Here is a 24,187-nt window from a genome sequence, read left to right as displayed (position 1 = left end):
ACAAAAAAACTCAATTATCTGTCATCTTATTCCCAGTTCAACCTATTCCTATGTAAAACATTAATTATAATTTCATTTAAAATATTTACAGCTGTTTCACTAGCCTTTGGAAACTAGTCTTAAGCATTTTCAGCAGTGTGAGTCACACTGGGGCCTGTCACGTGGACAGAGACAGTGCAGCCTGGCCATATACCGTCCACACAGCTTTGGGCAGATGACACCATCCAACCTCTCGTTAAAGTGGAGACAGCGGCAGGCTGCTGAGGGCAGGGCAGGACCTGGCAGGGAGAGCTGTGAGGTGCACAGCCACTGACAGGGAGTCGGAGCACCTGGCTGCCTCTGCATCAACTCAATGCAGCTCTCGGGAAAAGTTTAGGGACAGTGTAGGTTTTTTTAAAAAGGCAACTAGTTAGTGATATTTAGGACAAGTGGTAAATTTCCAGGTCCTCAAGGCTGGTAAAACACAAAGAACTACTACATACTTAATCATAAGGTACTTAATTTCACATAAATCTGGAATTAGCCATCAATAGAAGGTTTACCAAAATATTGTCTGAATTTTATGATTTATAATTCTGTGACATAAAAAAAGCACGAGAACATAAAGGCATGTGTGGTACCAATATTCAACAGAGGCTAACTATCCCACATTTAAGACTAAGTTCAAAATGCTCTGAAATCTGAAGCTTTTTGAACAATTATAAATTTTTGCATTAGAGCTGTTCAATTGGGTAATGTCTGTGAAAATATCCCCATTTTTTAAAACACCTCTGGTCCTAAGTACTTTAGCTAGAGAACATTCAAACTGTATTCAAAAATAAATCCTAAATTATCCAAGCCTTAGAAAGACTAAAGATTGAAATTCAAAAAGTAAAAGATAAAGTCAAGAAATAAATTACCTGTATATGTTTGGGTCCAAAAGCAAGGCAGTATCTTTGGGTAGCTTTGATAAATGAACTACTTTAGTTTTTAACTGATGTCGTTCACTCTCATTCACCCATACATCTGGCAGACTATGAATTTTTAAAAATGACAATTAAAAAACACATTTTTAATTTATATTTCAAAAAACAGTTTAAAAATTATCTTATTTGTTATTAAAGAACTTAAAATGTTGACAGGAGATGAGAAGAGGCAATACCAAGTGAGAGGATGGCTCAATGCCCAACACCCCCAAAACAGGAGCCAGTACTGATAGTAAGGTAGAGGTGAGTTCTCTAAGGGTGTAGACGGGTCTACAACTGTACCAGCCTTCAGGGAGGAGGCACTACTTATCAAAACACCTTACATCTTGTACAGTGTAATGCCAGATTTTCATGTCACTTTTTTGTTTGTTTGTTTTGGGGGGCAGGGGTTGAGACAGGGTCTCAGCTGTGTAGTTGAGACTGACCTGGAACTCACTATGTAGTTCAGGCTGGTCTCGAACTCACAGCTATCCTCCTGCCTCAGCCTCACGAGTGCTGGGATTACAGGCGTGCGCCACCACGCCTGGCTTTCACTTTTTTTTAATAGAAAAAAAAATTAACTTCAATTTTTAGCAAAAAGAAGTCAGATAAAAGACTAGCATGAAAAAAAGTATCAGCATATCCAAAAAACAGTCTAGGATGGTGAGGTGGTGTGACTTGTAGGTGTGTAGAGGGTACTAACACAAGGGGAGTGCTATGGAAAATGTGTTCCTACAGCCAAAGAATTCTGAAAAGTTACAGACTTCCCTAGTTTATTAATGTGCAGTTAATTCCCAAATCTATTTAAAAACTATTAATCAATACCACACTCCGTAGCATCCTTAGAAACAAGTTGAGAAAACACTATGGGGGTGAGTGGTATTAGCCATATGCTTTTAATTTTCAAAATATACACAATAAAATCTCATTCATGTATACTCATTTTTGATGCTTATCTGTTTTGTATAAAACCTTATGATACATTTTTATTACCTTGTGTAAGAAAATCTTAAAAAGATAAAAGGAAACTTAAGCATGAAATATCTGGATTGAAGAGGATTTAAGTAAAGAATACTCTAGAAGGCTACTAAGATACAAAACTGCCATGACTGCTAGAAATCTCCCTGTATGCTACAAAACACTTATTATCTATATTTTTAAAATATTTTAAGGACTGGGAATTTAAGCTCAGTGGTTCAAAAGCAAAACGTCCCGAGTTTGCTCCCCAGTACCAAAAAAAAAAAAATCTTTTAAAGTCACACCTAAGGCTACTTACCTATGACCTAGAGGTGGTTAAAAATCCTAAAAATAGCTGGATGCAATTGCATATTGCTCTCAGAAGGCTGAGGCAGGAGGATTGTAAGTTAGATGCCAGCCTGGACTATACAGCGAGTAGGAGGACGTCCTTCACTAAAAGCAAGAAAGGACACCCCTCCAAAGAAAAAAAATTCCTAAAAAGATTTTTAAAATCTCAAAAGAGTATATGGTGCCACATGCCCATAACCCCAATTATTCTGGAAATTGTGGCAGGAGGATTTCAAGTTCCAGGCTACCCAAGGCTACTTAGCCAAATCCTACCTCAAAATATTATAAAAGAACTGGGATGAAGCTCATTGGTAGATCACATGCCTAACATGAGGCCACACATTCGAACCCCAGTATTCAAAAAGAAAAAAGTAGAAGCTTTTTTATTAAAAGCAAGAGGTTTAAAGCTTATTAACTTGAGCCACATACTCCTGCTGCTTTCAGATTCTCTTTAATCCTGACAACCTCAAAACAATGTATACTTCACTTTGTCTAAGTCTTTTAAATTTAGTTAATAATGTTTGTGCTTAACATTTCATAAAAATAAAACAGGGCCAGGGATTTAGCTCAGTGGTACTGCGCCTGCCTCACAAGTGCAAGGTCATGAGTTTGGATCCTGGGTACCGAAAATAATCATTCATAGGTTTATTAGTTAGGCACAGTATTTCAAATACTTACATGTCTTCAGGCATCCAATGAAGCAAAAGTTTTATCTTTCCAGAATCCTCTTTTCTCTTAGCTATTACCTAGAAAGGATGAAATAAAAATAACTTCTAAGATCACTTTTGTGTATTGTTAAAAAGCACCGTTGCCCTTAAGTATCCATACCCTAGATGTGATACATTAATAACCTTCTCCCCCACCAAAAAAATAAATAAATAAATAACCTTTCCCTAATTTGTAGTGGGTAAACCTCAATTTTCCCATAGGATTAAAACCTACTACACATAGGAATCTTACCCTCTAGACTTCATATTACACCAGCCTACAGAAAGTTTTAGTAAAAAATGAGTTCACTCAACTTTTGGAAATCTAAAGATATAAATGTGAATTCTGGAAAAGCTTTATGCTCTGGAGACATTCATGTTACCTCAAAAGTGAAAACTTCTGGACCTATGACCCAGAGCACCATGACCTAGCAGCTCTACTTTTCGTATCTAGTATTATTTCCACCCACGCTGCCAAAAGCCAAGTTCAGGTCTCTAACTTCAGGCTTCCTCCGGCCCCCCAAAGCTGTTCTCCAATCTGTAACCAGAGCTCCTGTTCCAAAGCGCAGATTCAATGGTACTGCTTCCCTGGGGAACCCTGCAGCACTGAGTACTCAGGACAAGGTCACTCGCAGTATGTGGGCAACTGCCGCCCACTCCACGTGCCACTCTTGAAGATAGCTTCCAAACGACAAGGCATAAAATGAGACTTGGTCTGCCTTCTAATGTACCAGAAGCACCTCTGCCAAGTTTCTGTGCACGAGCAGCAATGTTTTACTAAGGAAATGGCTGCCACAGACCAGGTGCCATTCTAGGTCTGGGCCACATGACAGTGAATCAAATGATTTCATCCACAATAAACTAGACAGGATTTTAAGAAAATCAGTTCACAGCCTTTCAAAGACATGTTAAAGTTTCTAAAATATAAGGGTGTGAGGTAGAATTTCAGGAAAAGATTAATTGCTCAAAACCTGCTCACATATTCAGTTGAAATGTTATGTATGTATATATACATACACACATACATGCTTTACTTTTGGTTTGGTTTCTAAGACAGCTTCTCCCTAAGCTGCCCGGGCTGCCTCGGAAGCCCTGGGCTTGGATGGTCCTCCTGCTCGCTGCCATAGCAGCTGGGATTCCGAGTGTGCACCAGCAGGACTGGCTCACAACGCTCCATTTGGTTATCCACTTATAGGAAATTAACAGAAACAACTAGAAGTCTCAGTTAAGTCAAATAAAATTAATACCTAGGTTTTACTCCCACCTGATCACCGCCCTTCTGAAATGTGCCGTCTGCCTACTCACACACAATCATTCATAAATTGTCATATATATTATATATCTCCCTTCTAAGTATCTCTGACTCTCAGTCTTCTAACTCCAATCACAGACTAGGGCCACTGAACACTGAGTGTGTCCTCTACACCAGTGTGTTACACTATCAGGGCTTTATATGCCTATCCTCCTCACACAGAATACACAGGTCTTATTTTTGTTTTGTTTTTTGAGTGCTGGGGATTGAACCTGGGGATTCACACAGGATAGGCAAGGACCCCACCACCACCACTGAACTACACCCCCAGGCTTAATTGGAGTATTTTTAAAGAACAGAGTAAAGAAAAAAATATGCTAGGAAGGAAAAAGTCTCTACTTTCAACTAAAACACTTGTCATTTCTTCAAGTTTTGTTGTGCTTGCATGGTTTTACTTCAAATGAAAGACAAGCCAATCAGTCTTTAGGGTTAACATGTTCAGCAGGGCCATAATTCATATGTCTCACTGCTGGTTCTTACCAAGTATAAGATTCAGACACCACCCCCCACAATGAGCTCATCCTAAAATTCTATTAGAACTGAGTAAAAACATCTAGAAACAAAAACTGACCACTTTCCCTATTATTAAAAAAAAAAATCCTGTAGTTAAATATTCTAATTCTAGGGGCGGGGATTTAGCTCAGTGGGCTGCTGCCTGCCTTGCAAGCACAAGGTCCCGAGTTCGATCCCTGGCAGAAAACAAAACAAAACATTCTAATTCTAGACGTGACAGTAAAATTAATAAACAGCTCAAGGACAGATCTGAAGGTGCTAAAACAAGACATCACTGCAATGAAAGAAGACAGAAAATCAATGCAAGCCAACCAAGCACAGTAAGCCAACTAACTAGTAGCCAGGATTCTGCTGACCTCTTCTGGAGAAGGCCTGAAAGAAAGTATTTTAATTTAAAAAGTAAGACAAATTAAAACTGGGCAAAACTACACCTGGGGAGAGGGAGTTTCATTACCAGTAGTGCTGGGGATTCATTATCAGCATGGTAGTTTCCTTTAAAACTTAACTTTGCTGGACCGGGGTTTTAGCTCAGCTATCCCGCCACCTGCTTAGCAAGTTCAAGGTCTCAGTACCAAAAACAAACAAACACAAAAAACAAAAAACTTTGCTAACAAGGAAACTTAACTTTCATTTTGCATTTCTAGTGATATAACAAAATCATGGTGGCTGACACACCTGTAATACTGGCTACTCCTTACATGAAGGGGGGGGGGAAGCAAATTTGAAGGCAGCATGGGCAACTTAATGAGATCTTCTCTCAAATTCTCCCCCTCTCTCTTTTTTTTTAAAGTGTTTTAAAGGTCTGGATTGTGGTTCAGTATTCCCAGGTTGAATGCTCAGTTCCACACCCCTAAAAAAATAGTGAGGTTAACACACGCTTCTTTCCCCGAAGCCTCCCAGCTGCATTTTCGGAGAACTCACGCACCTGGCATGCTAATGTACCTAGGGGGACTTAGCTCACCTTGAATTATCGATCAGTCTTCCTGGCTTGTAAAGTTATTCCCCACATGGCACTACTCTTGATTCCTCAGCCAGGGCACCCCTGCTTCTTCACCACCACTGTGGGTCCGCATCACTCTGCTCAGCTGTGAAACTTACAACTTCCCTAAGTACATCCCTAAGTCCTCCCACACTTCGTAACCGTTAGAAAACTCTCCATCTTCATAGATTTTGACCCCCCAGCAATTTTCTAATTTCCCTCTTAGATTCCTAATATCACCACCACTGTTTTTAGTGCCTTCACTCTTCTTGGAAATAGTTTTTAAGGGGGAGTGGGGAGACATCCTTATTCCCATGACAAACCTAAAGATTTCATGCAAAGGTCTACTTCAGTAGAAGCATATGCAAATTAGTACCCTTTTTCTTTTTACTTACTTTCTCTGCTTTTTCCCCCTCTTTTGAAGCCCTGGGGATCAACTGCAAGATGTCACGCACTCTAGGCAATCAGCCTACCACTGGGCTACATCCCTAGCCCCTGCTGCAATTTTCATCACGCCTGCATTGCACTGCACCCTTCCCTTAACATCGGAAGACCCTGGATCAATCTGGAAACTAAGCGGGGTTGGGCCTGGCTCATACTTGGATAGGAGAGATACATACTCATTAGTAGATCACCATTTCATCAGATCTACTGTCCATTAAATCATTCAATGTTTGGTGAGCCCAAGCCTCAGTCATTACACCCTTTTTCCCTTTTCTATTTACACTTAGTTTCTAGGTGATAGCATCCAGCCTGACACCTAGAAACAAATACCCTGGGCATGCTTAAAAACTCCTGCACTTGTATCACTGCCATACTTCTCTGAGCCCTAACTGGTGTGCCCACCCATCTGCATGACACAGCTGTGTGACCGAAGCCCTACAGACCGGCCATGCAACCAGATATGAGACTGTGAGTCGTCCCTACCTGTCACTCTCAAACCTGACATCTGGAACTCTTGTCAGGATTGACCTCAAAGGCTGTCCAGAGTCTGGCCCTGAGCATCACTACTGGGCCAATCCTGCATCATTCTCGCCCCAGGGTCTAAGATGAATCTCCTTTTCCCCACCCAGGATAACGCAGGTCCCAAGTGAAAACACTGAAACCTCTGAGAGGGGAAAAATATCAGGAGGTTCTCTGGGGCAGGAGGCAGAGGCAGGGAAGAACTGCAAAGCTACACCAGAAAACTTGTGAGTAATGAGAATTTCCTATATCTTAACAATTGAAGTAGTTCCACGTGTGAGTGCAACTGTCAAAGTTCAGAGTGGTAAACTTTAACTGGACGCAGCTTCTTAACTATAAACCTCACCTTGCTAAGGATGCTATAAAACCCTAACTAGAGAATGCCTGCCATGCTGCCTCAATGGCTTCCGTTACACAGAACAGAAGCCTCACTCTGTGTCCAGTCAAGTAAGGGTGTCTTACTTACCTTGCCTCCTACACTCCTCTCCAGTTACAACTCCTCCTCACTGTTTTTCAAATGTACCTGCAATATTTTCACACACACCCTTTTTTAAATTTTCCCCTTTGGCTAAAATGTTCACCTCCTTAATTCAAATAGTTCATGCCCTCGCTTCTTCTTAAATTTTTATAATTTTACCAATTCATCTTGTTTATCACATCTCTTCCACTAGAGTGAAGCCATAATTCTCTTGAGGGAGAGGAAGGGGGGTTTTACTCACTTATTTTGTTCCCTGATACATATCACTAGTGCTGTACCTGATCCACAACAAGTCCACAGTATTTAAGTGAATGAACAAATTAACACAAATGTCAACACTCTGGTATTAGTGACTACATTTTATTGAAAGTTGTTTATTTTTTTCCAAAGACATTTCTGAGAGCTGGGAATGCAGCTCAGTGGTAGAGCTCCTGCCCAGCAATGGACAAAGTCCTGCATTCATTTCCTGGCACCACCACAACAAAAGGCAAAAGCGGTATCTGACTGACTACATCATAAATCTATGTTTGTCAACAGCCATACCACCCTGAACGCGCCGGATCTCATCTGATAGATCTATGTTTACAAACTTCAAACATCACTGCTGGGCAAGCCTCTGATCTTGACATCCCAATCGCACAATCATTAACCTCTGTCCACTGTAATATTTCTCCTCCAACTCTCTCATCCCACTTAACACACTGTATTTTCTATGTTCTCTGGAAAAAATGTTACATATAGTGTATGGATTTCAAGTTCAAATTCACACACTCATGTCTTACAACCTAAGACAAGCTTTCTTGCCTCTGTGTCCAATTTCTTACTCCACCTTTCGTTCCATGTCTTCAATTCTTCTGCTCTCATATCCTTACCTCATTTCAAACATCCACAATTCTACTCCTATTTAAAAACTTGCCCAGAGTTTACTGATACCCACATACTGCTTTTCCACCTTCCTTTCAATACTACACATTTTATTCTAAAAAGCACAAGGGTCCTCACCCTAGAATCCATGAATGGGGCTAATAGAAGCCCACAACCCTATGAAATGGTAATATACCTCTATACTGTATCATATTAGAAAAAGCATACAGTATTTCCAGTGTCTAGTTTCACTGTCTAAAAATTTTGAAATAGGGAGCAACACTGATTGTGTGGCAACTAAACACAGCAAGAATTTTATATGACACACTTCACAGCTTGCCTTAGGTCAAGCTTGCCTCTGTTTACATTTAATCCATAAATATAATCCACTATTGGTTATCTTCTCAGCTTACTCAATCTGAATGCATCTCAGTAAATTAGACTTCCTAGAGTCCATTTTAGACTAAGGTTATACCACATAAAAGTGAAATACTAAAATATCTTTTTTTTTTAGCAAGTAGCTAAGCAGTATTTTCATTCTTACAGTGATAATCCACAAATACACACTACTGGAACATTTCCTTTGGTCTTTTTATCCTTTTCTTTACTTTTGTTTTCAGAAACAGGGTCTCACTTACACAGTCCAGGCTGGCCTTGAACTCATTATGTAGCCCATGATGGCCTCGAGCTCACTGCAATCTTCCCTCTGTGGCTCGAGTGCTGAGATCACAGCTTTTTGAAAAAGAGCAGAAGGTAGGTGGCACACATGGAGCTAAAGTAAGAATGACAGAGAACTCAAGAGGAGCAGAGAGAACAATGAAGATGTGTGTGATGGCACAGACCTAAAATGCCCCCCAAAGGGCTTGTGTGCTCAGAGACAAAGTTTTAGAGGTGTTAAAGCTTTAACTTTGTTGGTGGATTATCCATAGATGAGATCGTAAGCTGGTGGTATTCCCAGGAGCTGATGGCAACAGGAGGTAGGGCCTAGTCAAAGAGTGCCCAGGAGGTGAGACCATGGGGGCATCAGCAGGTCCCTGGTCCCTTCCTATCTGTTCTTTCAATCTGTTTCCTGGCTGCCATGAAGCTAGAGGCCCTGCTCCACCATCCCTTTGATCCATGATGCTCTGCTCCACCTCAGATCCACTTCAATGAGACAAGTGGACCTGGCCTGAAACCTCCGAACTCCATCTTTCCTCCTCTGAGTTGTTTATGTCAGGGACTTTATGACAATGACAAGCCAACATAATGAGCACATACATTAAAATAAGGAGGCAAAAGTAAGAGAAAAGCCAAATAATTAGGAAATACATACAGATGGAAAACTAAAATGTAAAACAATGTCATTATTATGTAAGATGGGAAAAAAGAAATTGAATTTAACAAAACACCTTATCAACAGTGAGTATATTTAACTTCTCATGATTTTGAATGAAATATAAAATATAAAAGTAACCCAAATTTGATATATGTCATATTTCAATAACCAAAATTAAATACTTGTTCTTTTCAGAAATTCAAATTGCCACGAGCCTGGTCTATAATTTATCTTTACTAATTTACCTACATCAATTTAAAAATGACTAAATAGCCAGGCATGGTGGCACATGCCTGTAATCCCAGCACTTGGGAAGCTGAGGCAGCAGGCTAAGCTAGGCTACTTAGTGAGCTCAAGGCCAATCTAAACTATAAGTAAGACCCTGTCGCAAAAAAACAAAAAATGTAAAATAAATTTAAAAGTATGTAACAAAATGGCTGGCAAGAGACATGGCAAGGGAAAAAAATTACTAACTGTTGTTAAACAAAAACAAAATGTACTTACCTCATTTTCAAATTTAGTGTTTTTACCTTTCTATTACTGAAAAGCTAATTCACTCAGCAAATACACTGGACCATGTACTACTATAATCCTAGGCACCTGGGGATACACCAGTAGAACCAACTGTTTTAGAATCCACTCCCTCATGAAGCTTTAATGTGGTAGTCAGCATTATTTTTATTTAACATTAGCTAAGGGCCAGGGATTTAGCTCAGCGGTTCGGTGGCCTGCCTTGTAAATGCAAGGACCCGAGTTCAATCCCCAGTACCAAAAAAAAAAAAACCACATTAGTAGATGTGTGTAACACGAGCTAGTGTGAGAAACAACATACAGGGTGTAAACAATGCAGAAGGGGTCCAATATTCTAATTTAAGAAATAAAACCAGAAATCAGAAAAGACATCCACTTTACTTCAGGAAAAACACCAGCCTAATGCTAGCAGCACCCTAATACTCCTAAAAAATTCAACAAGGGGCTAAAATATTCAGTTTAGGGGCCGGGGATTTGCCTCAGTAGTTCTACTGCCTACGTTGCAAGCTCAAGGTCCTGAGTTCAATCCCCAGTACCAAAAATAAATAAAAAATAAAATATTCAGTTTAACCATAAATATAAAATTGTAGGCAGCCAGGTGTAGTGGCACCCACATAAAATCCCAGTACTCCAGAGGCTGAGGCAGGAGGATCACCTTGAGTTCAAAGCCAGCCTGGACTACAAAGTGAGTTCCAGACCAGCCTGAACTGAACAGCAAGGCTTATCTCAAAAAACCAGCACACACAGTATTACAGAACTATCTGCTTCATAACTAACAATGCAGGTAATGAATCGGATGCACACATCCCAACATGCCATTTGCCATACAAATATGTGTTTTGCTAACATTAAAGCCATCCCCATCAAAAGGCTTTGTGAATTTTTGAAAGTTTTCTTGAATTTTGAATAATTTAGAAATGACAGTGAAAGTCAAAATATATCTTTTTGCAAATCTGCGTAATTTGAAAGAAAAAACAAATACTTACAGTACTATGAAAAACAACACTGTGTCCCTTCCCTAAACTTTCTATATGCGCTGAGAGGTTAAAGCATATGGCTCGATGTCTTATCGCATCCAGTGTCTGTGCATCGAAGAAGTCATGTGGTCGTGCTAAAAGTCAACATAGAAAAGGTAAAAAATGTTTAGAAAAGCAGCCAAATAGACTTGTTTCCCACAAAGGTAAGTACAAGAAACACTGTAACTATAATTGTAAACAAGCAATTAACAAGCACCTATCTAGTTCAATGAAAAACATTTTTGCTTTCAAAATGAGGACTCTGGCTGGGAAGATAAAGGTGTACAAAAGCACAATTCCAGCTCAGTGGACGCGGGCCGCTTCTCCCCTGTGGCGTGAGGTGCCAGCCTCAGACCTCACGACCATAGTGCAGTTATGTCTTCTCACAGAGCTTCATCATCTCTCCTCGGTGCCACTGCTATACATTTTCAAAATCTCCATCTATCCACAACACTGGAGTCGAACTCACCATAGACAAAAATAAGCAAGCAACAGGTCTTATAAACATCACCCCCACCACCGCTGGGGATCCAACTCAGGAACTTGCGCTTGCCAGACCAGCAGCAGCACCACTGAGCTAAATCTTCAGCCCTTAAACATTTTATTTTCAAATGAAGTCAGTTTCCAAATGTGACAGCCTGATGATCTTACTGAGGTTTTGTCAAGTATCTTCTTGATTGAAAACAATTATTCTAACAATTTAAGAATACTGTAAATACTTTCCCCCACTGAGGTGGGCTCTGACTATGGGCACCACGGTCATGAGCTTCACTAAGATTAAGCCCATCTCCATTAACATCCCCCATACTGGGGGTTGAAACCAGGGCTTTCCCACTGTACTATATCCCAACCCATTTTTGTTGTTGTTTTATAAGGTTGTTTTTTTGTTTTGGTTTGTTTTTTTTGAGACAGGGTCTCACTATGTAGTTGAGACTGACCTGGAACTCACTATGTAGCCCCGGCTGATCTCGAACTCACAGAGATCCTTCTGCCTCACTTCCCTAGTGCTGAAATTACAGGTGTGACCCACCATGCCCAGCTTGCTCTGTTTTTTTTTTCTGAAATGGGGTCTCACTAAGTCGCTAAATCACCCAGCTGGCCTCAAACTCCTGCCTCAGTCTCCCAGAGTGCTAGAGTAACAGGCCTAACCTACATTAGACCATTTATAAAAGGAAAACAAAACAGCTATAGATCATACAAAACTGCTTGTGAAAATGCTTTGTAAATCACAAAGCAATTTAAAGTCATGTTTTTAAAATAAACTTTCACATTTAGAAAGAAACTGTGATCACAAAGTTAGGCAGTAAAGTTTTCTTCAAATATCTATCTTCATCCCACTATATCAATTGTGCTTTTTTTTGATATGAGAGATCAAACTCAGGACTTTTGTGCTTGTGAGGCATGTGGAGTACCACTGAGCTAAATCCCCAGCTAAAGTGTGCTGTTCTTACCGTTGAGTCTAATGATCTAATTTTACCAAAAACAAAAACAAAGAAAAACCAAAAAACCCAACAGTTGGTTATTTTACATTTGTAAGATTAATAACATGAAATTTTCAAGATAAGTGAAAATTCAATTTTACTAACAACAACAAAAAAAAATGAGCTTAATTTCTGGGTAGTACATTCTCAGTTACATGTATGCTGGTTTACTACACTAAGCCTATTCATAGAGTTGTCAAGACACCTACACAATATACCAAGCTTTCGTGAGGGACAATGGGTACTGGGGATCGAACTTGGGACCTTGTGCTTGCAAGGCAGGCAGTGGCACCACTGAGCTAAATCCCCAGCCCTTTGTTACTGGATTTTTCCTTAAGACAAATAAGCAAAACACTATCCAGTAAGGAACCAGCACAACCCATAAGACTAAGAATACAATTATAATAGACAATCAGAAAGAAAAATGTAGGGCTGGGGATGGAGCAAACTGGCATCGTGCCTGTTTTGCAAACACAAGGTCCTGAGTTCGATTCCTAATACCAGGGAAACGGGGGAAAGAAAAATGTATTTGAAATTGGAAGAGAGCACCGATAATTTTGCCCAATCCTGAGAAACAAATTTCTCTTTTGTGGCTACAGGGAAAAATGAGGTGTTTTGCCGCATTTTCCAAATACATCCTTTGTCCTAAGAAAAATATTCACTTAGGGCTGGGGATTTAGCTCACTGCCACTGTGCCTGCCTCATAAGCATCAGGTCCTGAGTTCTATTCATGGGAGCTGGTGGGAGAAAAAGAGAAAAAAAGAGAAATATGCACTAGATCATTCATATCCATCAACGCTTATTGAGAATGAAACACTGAAGTAACCTTTTTTTTCCCCCATTAAGTTTATTGGTACATTTAAAGCAAACAATACAGTTATATTTATCATTGTGATCTTGTACCTTTATGTGATATGTCTTGGTTCTTATTTTTTCCAAATACCCCTGCTCTCCTTTCACCCTTCCTTATTTACAAAGACTTTGTTTCCATTTTTTCCTTTTCCACATTTTTTTCTTGTCCCTTATTTCCTTTTCCCTCCCCTTCCCACTTCCCCTTTGGCCATTTTCTTCCTATTTCACACTCTCAATTACACCATTTGGAAAAAAATATATGGTATACTTCATGAATTTGCATGTCATCCTTGTGCAGGGGCCATGCTAATCTTCTCTGTATCGTTCCAATTTTAGTGTATGTGCTGTGAATCAAGCACTGAAGTCATCATTAAAATTTATGATAAGGAAAAGAGCCTGAAAGGTGCACATACTTGTAGTCCCACCACTCTGGGAGGCCAAGGCACAAGGACCTCAAAGTTGGACATGAGCCTGAGCAACTCAGCAAGATCCCAGTCTCAAAATTAACGAGGGACTGGGGGAGAAAGGTAGCTGTGCAAAGGTCCTGGGTTCAATCCCCAGTACCATCACCAAAAGAAAGTCATCAATCCTCAGTTTATGCATCCAGACTTAGGTAGGTAATTAATCTCCATTGTTAGAAGGGTGCGTGTGTGTACATACATCTCAGTGGCAGAGTACATATTCAACATACTCAGTGCCCTAATTTCAGTCCATGTGCATACACACAAAGTCAAACCAGAACAACAGTTGCCAAAGCAGGTATGTACTGTGATCCACAAGTGTAAAAGAAGCAGCCAGGCAAGGGGCACACACAATCCCTGCCCTCAGGAGGCTGAGACAGAAGGATGGCCTTGAGTCCAGCCTGGGCTACACAGTGAGCTCAAGGCCAGCCTGAATTACATAGTGAGACCCTATCTCAAAAAAAAAAAAAAAAAAAAAAAGTAAAAGCAAATAACATTTGTCATTTTATACTTTTTCTACTGTTTTCTGGAATTACTTTATAATGTGCATTAATATCATCTGTGTGTAATGTATATACTACATGTTAAGATTGTGTGCCCCTGCCGGGAGTGGTGGTGCACACCTGTAATCTCAGCACTCAGGAGGCTGAGGCAGGAGGATCCCTGAATTTGAGACCAGCCTGGGCTACATAGTGAGTTCCAGGTCAATCTCAACTACATAGTGAGATTCAAAAAAAACAGATTGTGTGCCCCAGAATTTTTTTAACTGATTAAATACACAACTGAAAACCTCTGGAAATCACAAAAGACTAAATTAGGTATAAAGTAGTGAAAGTTAGGGCCAGGGATTTAGCTCAGTGGTTCTTAGGAAATGCATTAAGTATTTTCAACTTACAGCTAAAATACTTCTGAATCACTAAATGAAAAGCATTACTGTACTATTCATTTCCACTTTTAAGGATATATTTATTCAGGTGTGGCAGCATATGCCTATAACCCTAGTTACTCAGAAAACTAAGATAAAAGGATGCTGAGTTCAGCGCCAGCTTGGGCAATATAGAAAGACCCCCTACCAAAAAAATTATAATAAACTTCTAAAATGTTATCAAACAAAATTATTTATGCTGTAGTTCTATTTATAATGTATTTTTCCCTACTAATTAAGTAAAAATGGCCTTCTTGAACTACATAAGATACTAGAAAATGGTACTGAATATTTTTTTTGGTACTGGGGTACTCGAACTTGGCACTTTGTGCTTATGAAGCAGGCGGTGGAACCACTGAGCTAAATCCACAGCCAAGGCTACTAGAAAATGATTTTTCCCCAGCACTTGGGAATGAACACAGTGTTGAGCTACACCCCCAGCCCTTTCCATTTTATTTTTGAGACAAGGTCACACTAAGCTGACCAAGATTGCCTCAAGCTTGCTGTCCCTGAGCCTTGGTCCCATAATTAGCTGAGATCACAGGAGCATGCCACCATATCTAGCAAGTGATGTTTAGTTCTCCACAGCAGATGGCTTTAAAAGGTAATGAAATCATGTGGTTATACAGCTACAAGACCAATTCAAATCACAGTACTGTCGGGCCGGGGATTTAGCTCAGTGGTTCGGTGGCCTGTCTCACAAGCGTATGGACCTGAGTTCGATCCATGGTACCAAAAAAACAAACAAACAAACAAACAAAAAAACAAATCACAGTACTGTTGACTGTGGCTCTCCAAAGTAAAAGGCTTGGAATTACTCAAAGTTCAGGAATTAATCTACTCTCCAACTAAATGGTTGACCAAAAGGGTTTTTTCACCCACATACTCTTCCTTCACTCCCCCTACCCTGCCTGTCTCACTGCTGTCGCCAATACTGGGGAAGATACCACAACTGACAGCAACATATACTTAAGCAGGCGCATACTCCACTTCTAAGCAAGAACTGGGTGTTTAACTGAGCCCTCTCTTCTCTTTACAAGTAGCAAACTGTGTCAGCACTGCCAAATGGATCTGAACAAAAAGCTAAATTCTGTGCGAACACTGAGACCAAAACGACAATGTGGTTAGATGATACAGGTGAGAAAGCTGCCTTTAGTTTTAAATACCATAATACATATTTGGCAGCTTTTCTATGTGCATCTGCAAGCTACTCAAATTAACACTCAAGTAAAACTACCTATATGTTTTCGTTTTGTTTTGTTTTGTTTCTGGTACTGGGGACCAAACTCAGGACCTTGTGCTTGTCAGGCAGGTGCAGTGCCACTGAGTTATATTCCCGGCCCTGTTATTTGTTTTTATAAATGAAGTCAAAAGGGAAACAGATTCTAAATCTGATTCAACAGCCAACTGTGATGAAAAGAAAATGTTTTTATGTCCAAAATAAAATTGTGACTTTAAAAAAAGTTTTTCACTTGCAGTTTGTTCCTTTGTCCACAGTAGCTTCATAGTATCTAAAACATGAATGAGAACTGCTCTGGACTTCATTAGTGTCCAGATTCTCATCTATACTCCAATCAAATCCCGAGAAGTAAAATGCTGCTGTCTCGTATCTGGATGCTCCCCCAAAGCCTCACGCTGTGATAGATGGGGCTTTTCAGAGGTGGATCTACAGTGTGTGCTGCTGGGATCAAGAATGTGATGCTGGAGTCAGATGTGGTGGTGCACACCTGTAATCCCAGCACTTGGGAGGCTGAGGCAGGAGGATCACCTTGAGTTTGAGGTCAATTTGGGCTAGCGAATTTAAGGCCATTTAAGACAGCAAGACCCTGTCTCCAAAACACAAAACACACTCACACACACTCTCTCTCTCACGGGTTCAATGCTGGGATTGATTCATGGTGCAATGTTAGGATCAAGGCTCTCCCACCCTAAGTGTAAGTGCTACCTGCCCTAAGGGTGGGAACTTGGACAGAATACAAGGTCAGTTACAAAAAGAGGATTGCTGCTTGTCACTTGTAGCTTGCTGGCTTCTTCACTACTTTGATGCTTTGCTGCCTTCTACCTGCTATGAATTGATTCTCCTCTGCAATGCCCCTTTGCCATGCCACCCTGCCTTGGAGCTTTTCTGGTAACCTCATTCATTCGTTCACCCACTTACAATTCCTTTTTGTTCCAGGGATTGAACTCAGGACCTTCTGCTTACAAGGCAAGAGAGGTGCCACTGAGCTGAACCCCTGGCCCCCATTTACACTTCTTCACTGAGGATATATGGTATTAGTAGATGACGTGAAGAACCAGGTATAATGCTAGGCTCTGAAGTTAAAAAGTTAATTCCTGCTTCCAATATTTGCAAGCCGTACTGTCTAGTTATTCTCTGTCCTAAATGTCATAACCTTGTAAATAAGCACACAACCACAGTACGTATGCATTACAAGACACTGTTGCGGACTCACAGGCTCCATTAAAATCCTTTTACCATACGTGTATGTTACATTTTAGAGTTAATCAGTTACTTAGCTTTCTCTTGAAGTTTACCCTTAACAAGCTCAGATTTTCTAAAATATCCCTGCAAATACTAAATTAGCTATGCTTTCATTTTCTTAGTTCAGAACAGAATCAAAGTAGCCCCCCAAATCTCATTCTACAGAGTTTATACTCTAAGGTCACATATACTCCCTTGGATGCTGCACACATTCCAATGAATTCCCACAGTGACAGGTATCCTGACTACTTTGAATGGAAACTGTAAAAACAGAAAAAATTAGATTTGCCTGAAAGGCAAAGATATAACAACCTTCTAATACATTCAGATTTTCCAAACGCAACACTTACGTAATGAACGTCGTCTTTTATTCTTTAACTTCCTCCTCTTGTTCATTCCAGCTTTAGAAGGAGATTCTTCTTTGGCCTTTGGCTGGCTCGAAACCTTCGAGGAGTTCTGCTGACTGAAGTGCGTGGGTACATGGCGAGCCAGCCCTCCCTGAGACGCAAAGCTGGCGTTGCAGCCACCAACGACGCACTACACACCAGTAAGAGAGAAAGTGTAAAAGGACGTCAGGGATTCTACAAAGTGTTAGGGGGCTTCTTTGAGAAAAGAGGCTCACTTTATAAATAAACTGAGTTATCCAAACTAACACATGCTTGCCAGGGTATAGCAGGAAAATACAACTCAAGTTTCACTATTAATCAGTTTACTACTTTTCCACTATATGCAAGGAGAAAAAGTGGGATTTTCTTCCCAGATCTGGTTTTAAATTAAGTAATTTAATTAGAGCACTACACTGTAATCAGAGCACTACATTGTTTTGATATCCTGTCACTTGGCTTCCTACATTTAAAATATTTTTATCTTAAACACACATTGCTACTTCAAAATCTTCAGCATTGCTTTAACAGGTAAAGAAATCAGTATTAGATTGTAAGGAATTTCCTTATAAATTTGTTAAAGTATTACAGAAGATGGGCTTGGTATTGGTGTGGGGGGTGTGTGTGTGTGTGTGCACTCGTGTGTGCTGGCACTGGGGACTGAACTGCCCAGGGCCTCTTCAGACTGAGGTGCATCCCTAGCCCTTTTTATTTTGTATTTCGAGACAGGGACTTGCTAAGATGCACAGGTGGGACTTGAACTTATGATCACCCTGCTGCAAACTCCCAGGATGCTGGGTTACAGAGGTGCACTCTACACTCAGCCTCAGTGTTGGTTTTTGGCAGGCCACTGAAAATTCCATTAAATACTGCCTCATTAAGCTGCAGTACTTCCAAGATTGAAAAACTCAGAGGTCAGCTAAGGCCAGCAGTGCACACCTGTGAAATCCTGGCTACTCTGAGGCCAAGGCAGGAGGATCACAAGTTCAAGCCCAGCCTACGTAGTTTTAGCAAAACCCTCTATCAAAATAACAAAATAAAAGGGATTGGATGTAGCTCAGACAGGCAAGAGGCCCTAGGTTCAGTCTCCACTACCACACACAAAGGGTGGCAGGGGAGAGGAGGAGTTGGGGAATGTTTAACTCAAATAATCTGGCAGATCCACTGTTCAACACTGAAGGCAGAGCATTCAGGTATCATCAAAATAACAGTATACAAATCAGCCACTGTCCAGAACCTAATTTCTAGTCAGTGTTGTACATCTTCTGTAAAGAACGATTCTCCATAACCAAAACATTTTCCAAAATGATCCCCAAGTAGCAAAATCCACAGGTATTGACTTTTCTATTAATAATTTAGTTTCTGACTTGAAAAACAAACTTATATAAAGTGTTATATTCAACATCAAATATATCCAGCACTTGATTCCCAGGTAGCTCAATCTGTACTACCATTTATCTACATAGGGACATGAACACAGGCCCTTTGCACTGAGCTCCACCCCCAACCTTCTCTATGTTTTATTTTGAAGACAGTTCCCCATTAAGTTGTTAAACTTCAATGGCTGGCCTTGAACTTGAGATTCTCCTACCTCAGTCTCCCAAAGTGCTAAGGTTCCACGCACCAGCTAGAACAATGTTTTCTAAGGTGCCCTCTTCCATAGATTACCACACTGCCACAGAATTATACTTTCAGCTACAAAAGCCTCTAGGCAAATACCGCTGTTAAGCACTTTATGGATAACTCACAAATTGAATTTACAGACACAGATCAACAGAATAGAGTAGAAAGGCTAGAAATATATCACACAAATTTAACTGGCTGGGGTTTTTTGTTGCTGTTTGTTTGTGGTACTGGGGATTAAATCAGGGAGTACTGAGCTATATCCCCAGTCCCTTAATTTTGAAACAGGGTCTTCATAAATTGCCCTGGCTCATCTCAAGCTTGCAATCCTCTTGAGCAGCCTTCCCGGTCGCTGGATTACAGGTAGATGCCATAATACTTGGCAAATAAACTGATTTTTGGCGAAGCCAAAAACAATTACTGTAAGGGCTACTCTTTTTCAATGATCTTGGACACTGAAAAAAGGTCTCACTAAGATGTTCAGGACTGGCCTCTAACTTTCAATCTTCTCGCCACTGCCTCCCTAGTAGCTAGGATTATAGGTGTGATTTCAGTTTTTAGTAGTTATCTGGGGTTAAGCTTTATCATATCTGAGTGGACTTAACCCTACAAGGGTTAGAAAATTTTTACTTATGAAAATAAAAATTTGGGCCGGGGATTTAGCTCAGTGGTAGCTCAGTGGTACTGCCTGCCTCTCAAGTGCAAGGACCCAAGTTTGAGTCCTGGTACCAAAAAAAAAAAAAAAAAAAAAAAATTTAGTAATGCGTACTGCATGTTTACAGGCTGGGGGTGTAACTCAGTGGTAAAGTACTTACCTGGATTTAATCACCAGCACGGAAAATACAAAAAAGATCCAAATAATAATACAAGACTATATGAACCCATTTTATAGATGGATGTACGGAAGAAAGAGGGCAGACAAACTGGCTGTGTACATTTCTTTCTTAAATCTAAGAACTCTGACTGTTTGGTGTGGTGGTGCACTCAGGAGACTGAGGCAATAGGATTCTGAATTCAAGTCCATCTTGCGCTACACAGTGGGTTCAAGGCCAGTCTAGACTACATAAGCAAGACCTTGTTTCAAAAGACAATAACTGAGCGTGGTGGCACATGCCTATAATCCCAGCACTTGGGAGGCTGAGGCACGAAGACTGTTGCAAGTTCGAGGCCACCATGGGCTACATAGTTAGTCCAAAGCCAGCCTGGACTGCTTAGCAAGACCCTGTCTTGCCTTCCACCCCTCCAAAAAACAGCAATAATCCCCCCAAAAAGTTTTTAAAATACTTACTTTGTAACCACAATAACAATAATAGTTTTGCCTTTTTCCTGAGACACTAGGTACCAAGCCCAGGACTCCACTCCTGCTAGACAAATACTCTTACCACCCCAGCCCTCATCAGAGTAATCTAATGAGGCAAGAATTAGCACTGCATATTAACACTAGTTCTGATGGGGAACAATAGTTCTATAAATCCAAATTACACCTCCAAAAATTTTAACAACTTTACAGAGGAAAATCCACAATCCACCCTAAACACGTGATGCTATATAATTACATCTATGATGTCACAAACTGTCATCAAGCACCTTGACATGACAAAAATGCACAACCCTGAACCTGGCGTGGTGGTGAACACACATCACTCTAGCACTTGGGAGGCTGAGGCAAGAGAATCGGGAGTTTGAGGCTAGGCTGGGCTACACAGTGAGTTCAAGGCCAGCCTGAACTGCAGTGAGACTCTGTCTCAAAAAAGGGGCAGGGGCAGGGGCAGGGGCAGGGGCAGGAGGGGCAGGAGGGGAGCACGAGGGGCAGGAGGAGCAGGAACAGGAACAGGAGCAGAGCCAGAACCTAAAATGGCTCACTGTCAAAGACCCTAAAAGGAGTGACATAATATGTACAAAATAAATGCTTTGTACTCTTCCAAAACAGCAGTGCTATGAACAAGGAGAGACAAACAAACCAAAGATACCATGAAAACTAAATGTGGAACTTGGTGCGCAATTTGCCTAGCACGGGCAAGGGCTGGAGTTCAGTCCCACAGATTCAATGGGTGATCATGGAATGGGTCCTACACTAGGTAGACTCAAACTACAATCAAGGACATTATTGGAACAGTTAGTGATACCTGAGTTACTACTAGCACAAATGATAAATGTGGATTTCTGATGACTGTACTATTAAAGAAACACATCCTAATTCATAGAAAAGAAAATATACATATACTGATGTATGGAGGCTAAAGCAGCATGATCCTGCTACTTTCAAATGATTCCCTCAAAAAAGCAGGTGTGTAGCCGGGAGTGGTGGAGCACACCTGTAATCTCACACTCAGGAGGCTGAGGCAGCAAGATCACAAGTTCAAGGCCAGCCTCAACTACATAGTGAGACCATCTCAAATACATACATACATACATACAATAATTTTTAAAATAAGCCAAAACAAAAATCAAGTGTGGAGAAAAAAAGGGTGGAAAGACAGGCAGACACACAAAAAGAAGTAAACAGAGACAGATGGGTAGGTAAATGGTGAGTTTATCAGTGCTAGGCATATAAAGCAACTGGGTTCCAAATACAGACAGTTCTGTGTAAAAGTATGAGAGAGAGCCTGGCACGGTGGCACAAACCTATAATCCCAACAGTCAGGAGTCTGGGACAGGCAGATCACTGAAAAGTTCAAGGCCATTTAGGATAGATAGGTAGACCCTGTCTCAAAAATAAAAGCAGCAGCAGCAGCAGCAGCAGCAGCAGCAGCAGCAGCAGCAGCAGCAGTAGTAGTAGTAGTAGTAGTAGTAGTAGTAGTAGTAGTAGTAGTAGTAGTAGTAGTAGTAGTAGTAGTAGTAGTAGTAGTAATAAATGTAAAGACACTGGGGCTCAATAACCAGTTCTGCAAAAAGAAAAAAGAAAAAGCAGCTGGGCATGGTGGCGCACTCGGGAAGCTGAGGCAAGAGGATTGCTGTGATTTCGAGACCAGCCTGGGCTATATAGTGAGTTCCAGCTTAGTCTCAACTACACAGTGAGACCTTGCCTCAAAAACAAAAAACAAAAAGCAAAGCACGCAAATTAGCAATTTAGAGAATAAACACAAATAGTTAAACATGTTTATTCAAATACTGGGTAATAAAAAATGCATAGTAGAGTGACAAGTTCTTTTTTAAATACTAATATTAAGCTTCAGCAAGGTTGAAAAAAAAAAGACACATTGTAACCTTCTGGTTAAGAGTTTAGACTAGAGAAAGAATCTAGCAATACCTACCCAAAAGCAAGCCTATAAAATATAAAATACATATATACCCGTTGACCTAGCAAAATAATTTCTAGAAATTTGTATTAATTCTCAAAAGAAGTCTATAAAAATGCATTTACTAACTCTGTTCTTTACATGCGAAAAATATTCATGAAGGGACTAGTTAGATAAAATATGGTAAATCCCCATAGTAATATTACATAATCAAAAGGTAAATTACATAAAATGACATCCAACAGAAGTAAATTAGACAGTACATTATATGCAAAATGACTCCATGTATTTCTTTAAAGTGTACAAATCCGCGTTAATAAGTTAAGTATGTGGTGTATTATAGGTTTCTTTTTGTACCGGGGATCATACTCCGGACTTACACTAGCGAGGCAAGCAGCAGCACAACTGAGCTAAACCCCTGGCCCTTACTATCTATTTTTTGTTTGTTTGTTTGTTTTTTGGTACCAGAGATCGAACTCCAGACCTTGCACTTGCAAGGCAGGTGGCAGAACAACTGAGCTAAATCCCCAGCCCTCTTAATATCTATTTTTAAAAAGCAAATATTACTTTTACAACAGCGCTTTATCTGGCAAGAGACAGCTAAAAGCTAAGGAAAGGTTACCCTGCCAAACTCCGAGGCCACCACAGCCAGCCAACACCTTCCTGTCCCCCTTCTGTATCTCTCTCTTTAGCTTTACTCTAAAGAATTAATGTGACACAGTTTCAGTAAAGACTACACATTTTTAAGAATTCCTCAGCAAGATTTTATCAATTATCCCCCTCCACACACAAAGCACCCAACAGCACAGCAACTGCAAGATTTTCTAAGATAGGAGGAAAACTGCTCTTTAAGGAAAGCTTGAGGTGTATCATAAACCTAATAGAAAAGGAGGGGAACTGCAAGAAAATCTTCTCAGAAGAATCACTGCAGCCTAACAGACATAAGAAGAGACAGTAATCAAGGACAGACTATAATACACGTACTGCACAGGAAGTGTTCCACAGTACAAATTAATGAGATGCACGATACAGTCAAGGATACAGACCCACATACAGTATCCCCTCTGAAGTCCTGAACCTGTCATTGGTTACCAATGAACATTAAAAGAAAATCAATCTTTTCCCATCTCAAGTTTCCTCATCATCAAATGAAAGCAACAATAATTAACTCAAAGAATGTAAGAATTGGCTGGGCATGGTGTCGCACACCTGTGACCTGTAATCCCAGCACTGGGGAGGCTGAGGCAGGAGTATTGCTGGGAATTAGAGACCAGCCTGGTCAGTCTCAACTACATAGTGAGACCCTGTCTCAAAAAGCAAAAGGATTAATTCAGTTAAAATAGGTCAAAATGGGTCATGTGATATGCGAGGCACTGAGGAGCATCATTCAAGTGCTGGCTGCCAGCATCATAATTTTGGTCCCCCCTTCACTGGACTCACTGCACAACAAACTCCACAACGGTCACTATGAGAACTGCTTCAGCCAACTGCTTTTACATTTAATTTCTGTCCAGCCCAATTTCCCTACTCAGAAACACTGGATCTTAGTTGGACCTGGTGGTGGACAACTCTATCTCAACTATTTGTAGGCTGAGGCAGGACTTCAAGTTGGAGGCCAGACTGGGCAACTCAGCTAGACCCTGCCTCAAAATAAAAAGGGCCGGGTGTACTCCATGGCAGAGTACTTACCCAGCATACGAGGCCCTGGGTTCAATCCCCAGTACCACGAAAACAGAAATTTAAAATTGCCACCATAAAGAATAACATATAGGGCTGGGGATTTAGCTCAATGGTTCCACCATCTACCTCTCAAG

At 40.6% G+C, this 24,187-nt stretch overlaps 1 protein-coding gene and 1 non-coding gene across 2 annotated transcripts in view; both read right to left on the bottom strand.

Annotated features, from left to right (window-relative positions):
* Window positions 1-24,187, bottom strand: part of Aebp2 (AE binding protein 2) — a 66,698-nt gene that overhangs the window by 3,767 nt on the left and 38,744 nt on the right. Inside the window, exons 4-7 of the mRNA XM_010615826.3 lie at window positions 17,479-17,665; window positions 10,898-11,022; window positions 2,928-2,995; window positions 900-1,013 (exon numbers count right to left, since the gene is read on the bottom strand). Of these exons, the coding sequence (XP_010614128.1) occupies window positions 900-1,013; window positions 2,928-2,995; window positions 10,898-11,022; window positions 17,479-17,665 (494 nt within the window). The remainder of the gene's footprint in view (window positions 1-899; window positions 1,014-2,927; window positions 2,996-10,897; window positions 11,023-17,478; window positions 17,666-24,187) is intronic.
* On the bottom strand, window positions 13,514-13,619 carry LOC117287011. The gene has a single exon (XR_004518192.1). It is a non-coding gene; the product is annotated as a U6 spliceosomal RNA (small nuclear RNA).

Source organism: Fukomys damarensis, unplaced genomic scaffold (assembly GCF_012274545.1).
Source record: "Fukomys damarensis isolate Sample0158 unplaced genomic scaffold, DMR_v1.0_HiC HiC_scaffold_19, whole genome shotgun sequence".
Lineage (NCBI taxonomy): Eukaryota > Metazoa > Chordata > Mammalia > Rodentia > Bathyergidae > Fukomys > Fukomys damarensis.
Note: the sequence above shows the minus strand (reverse complement) of the source record. Positions and strands in the feature narration are given on the sequence as shown.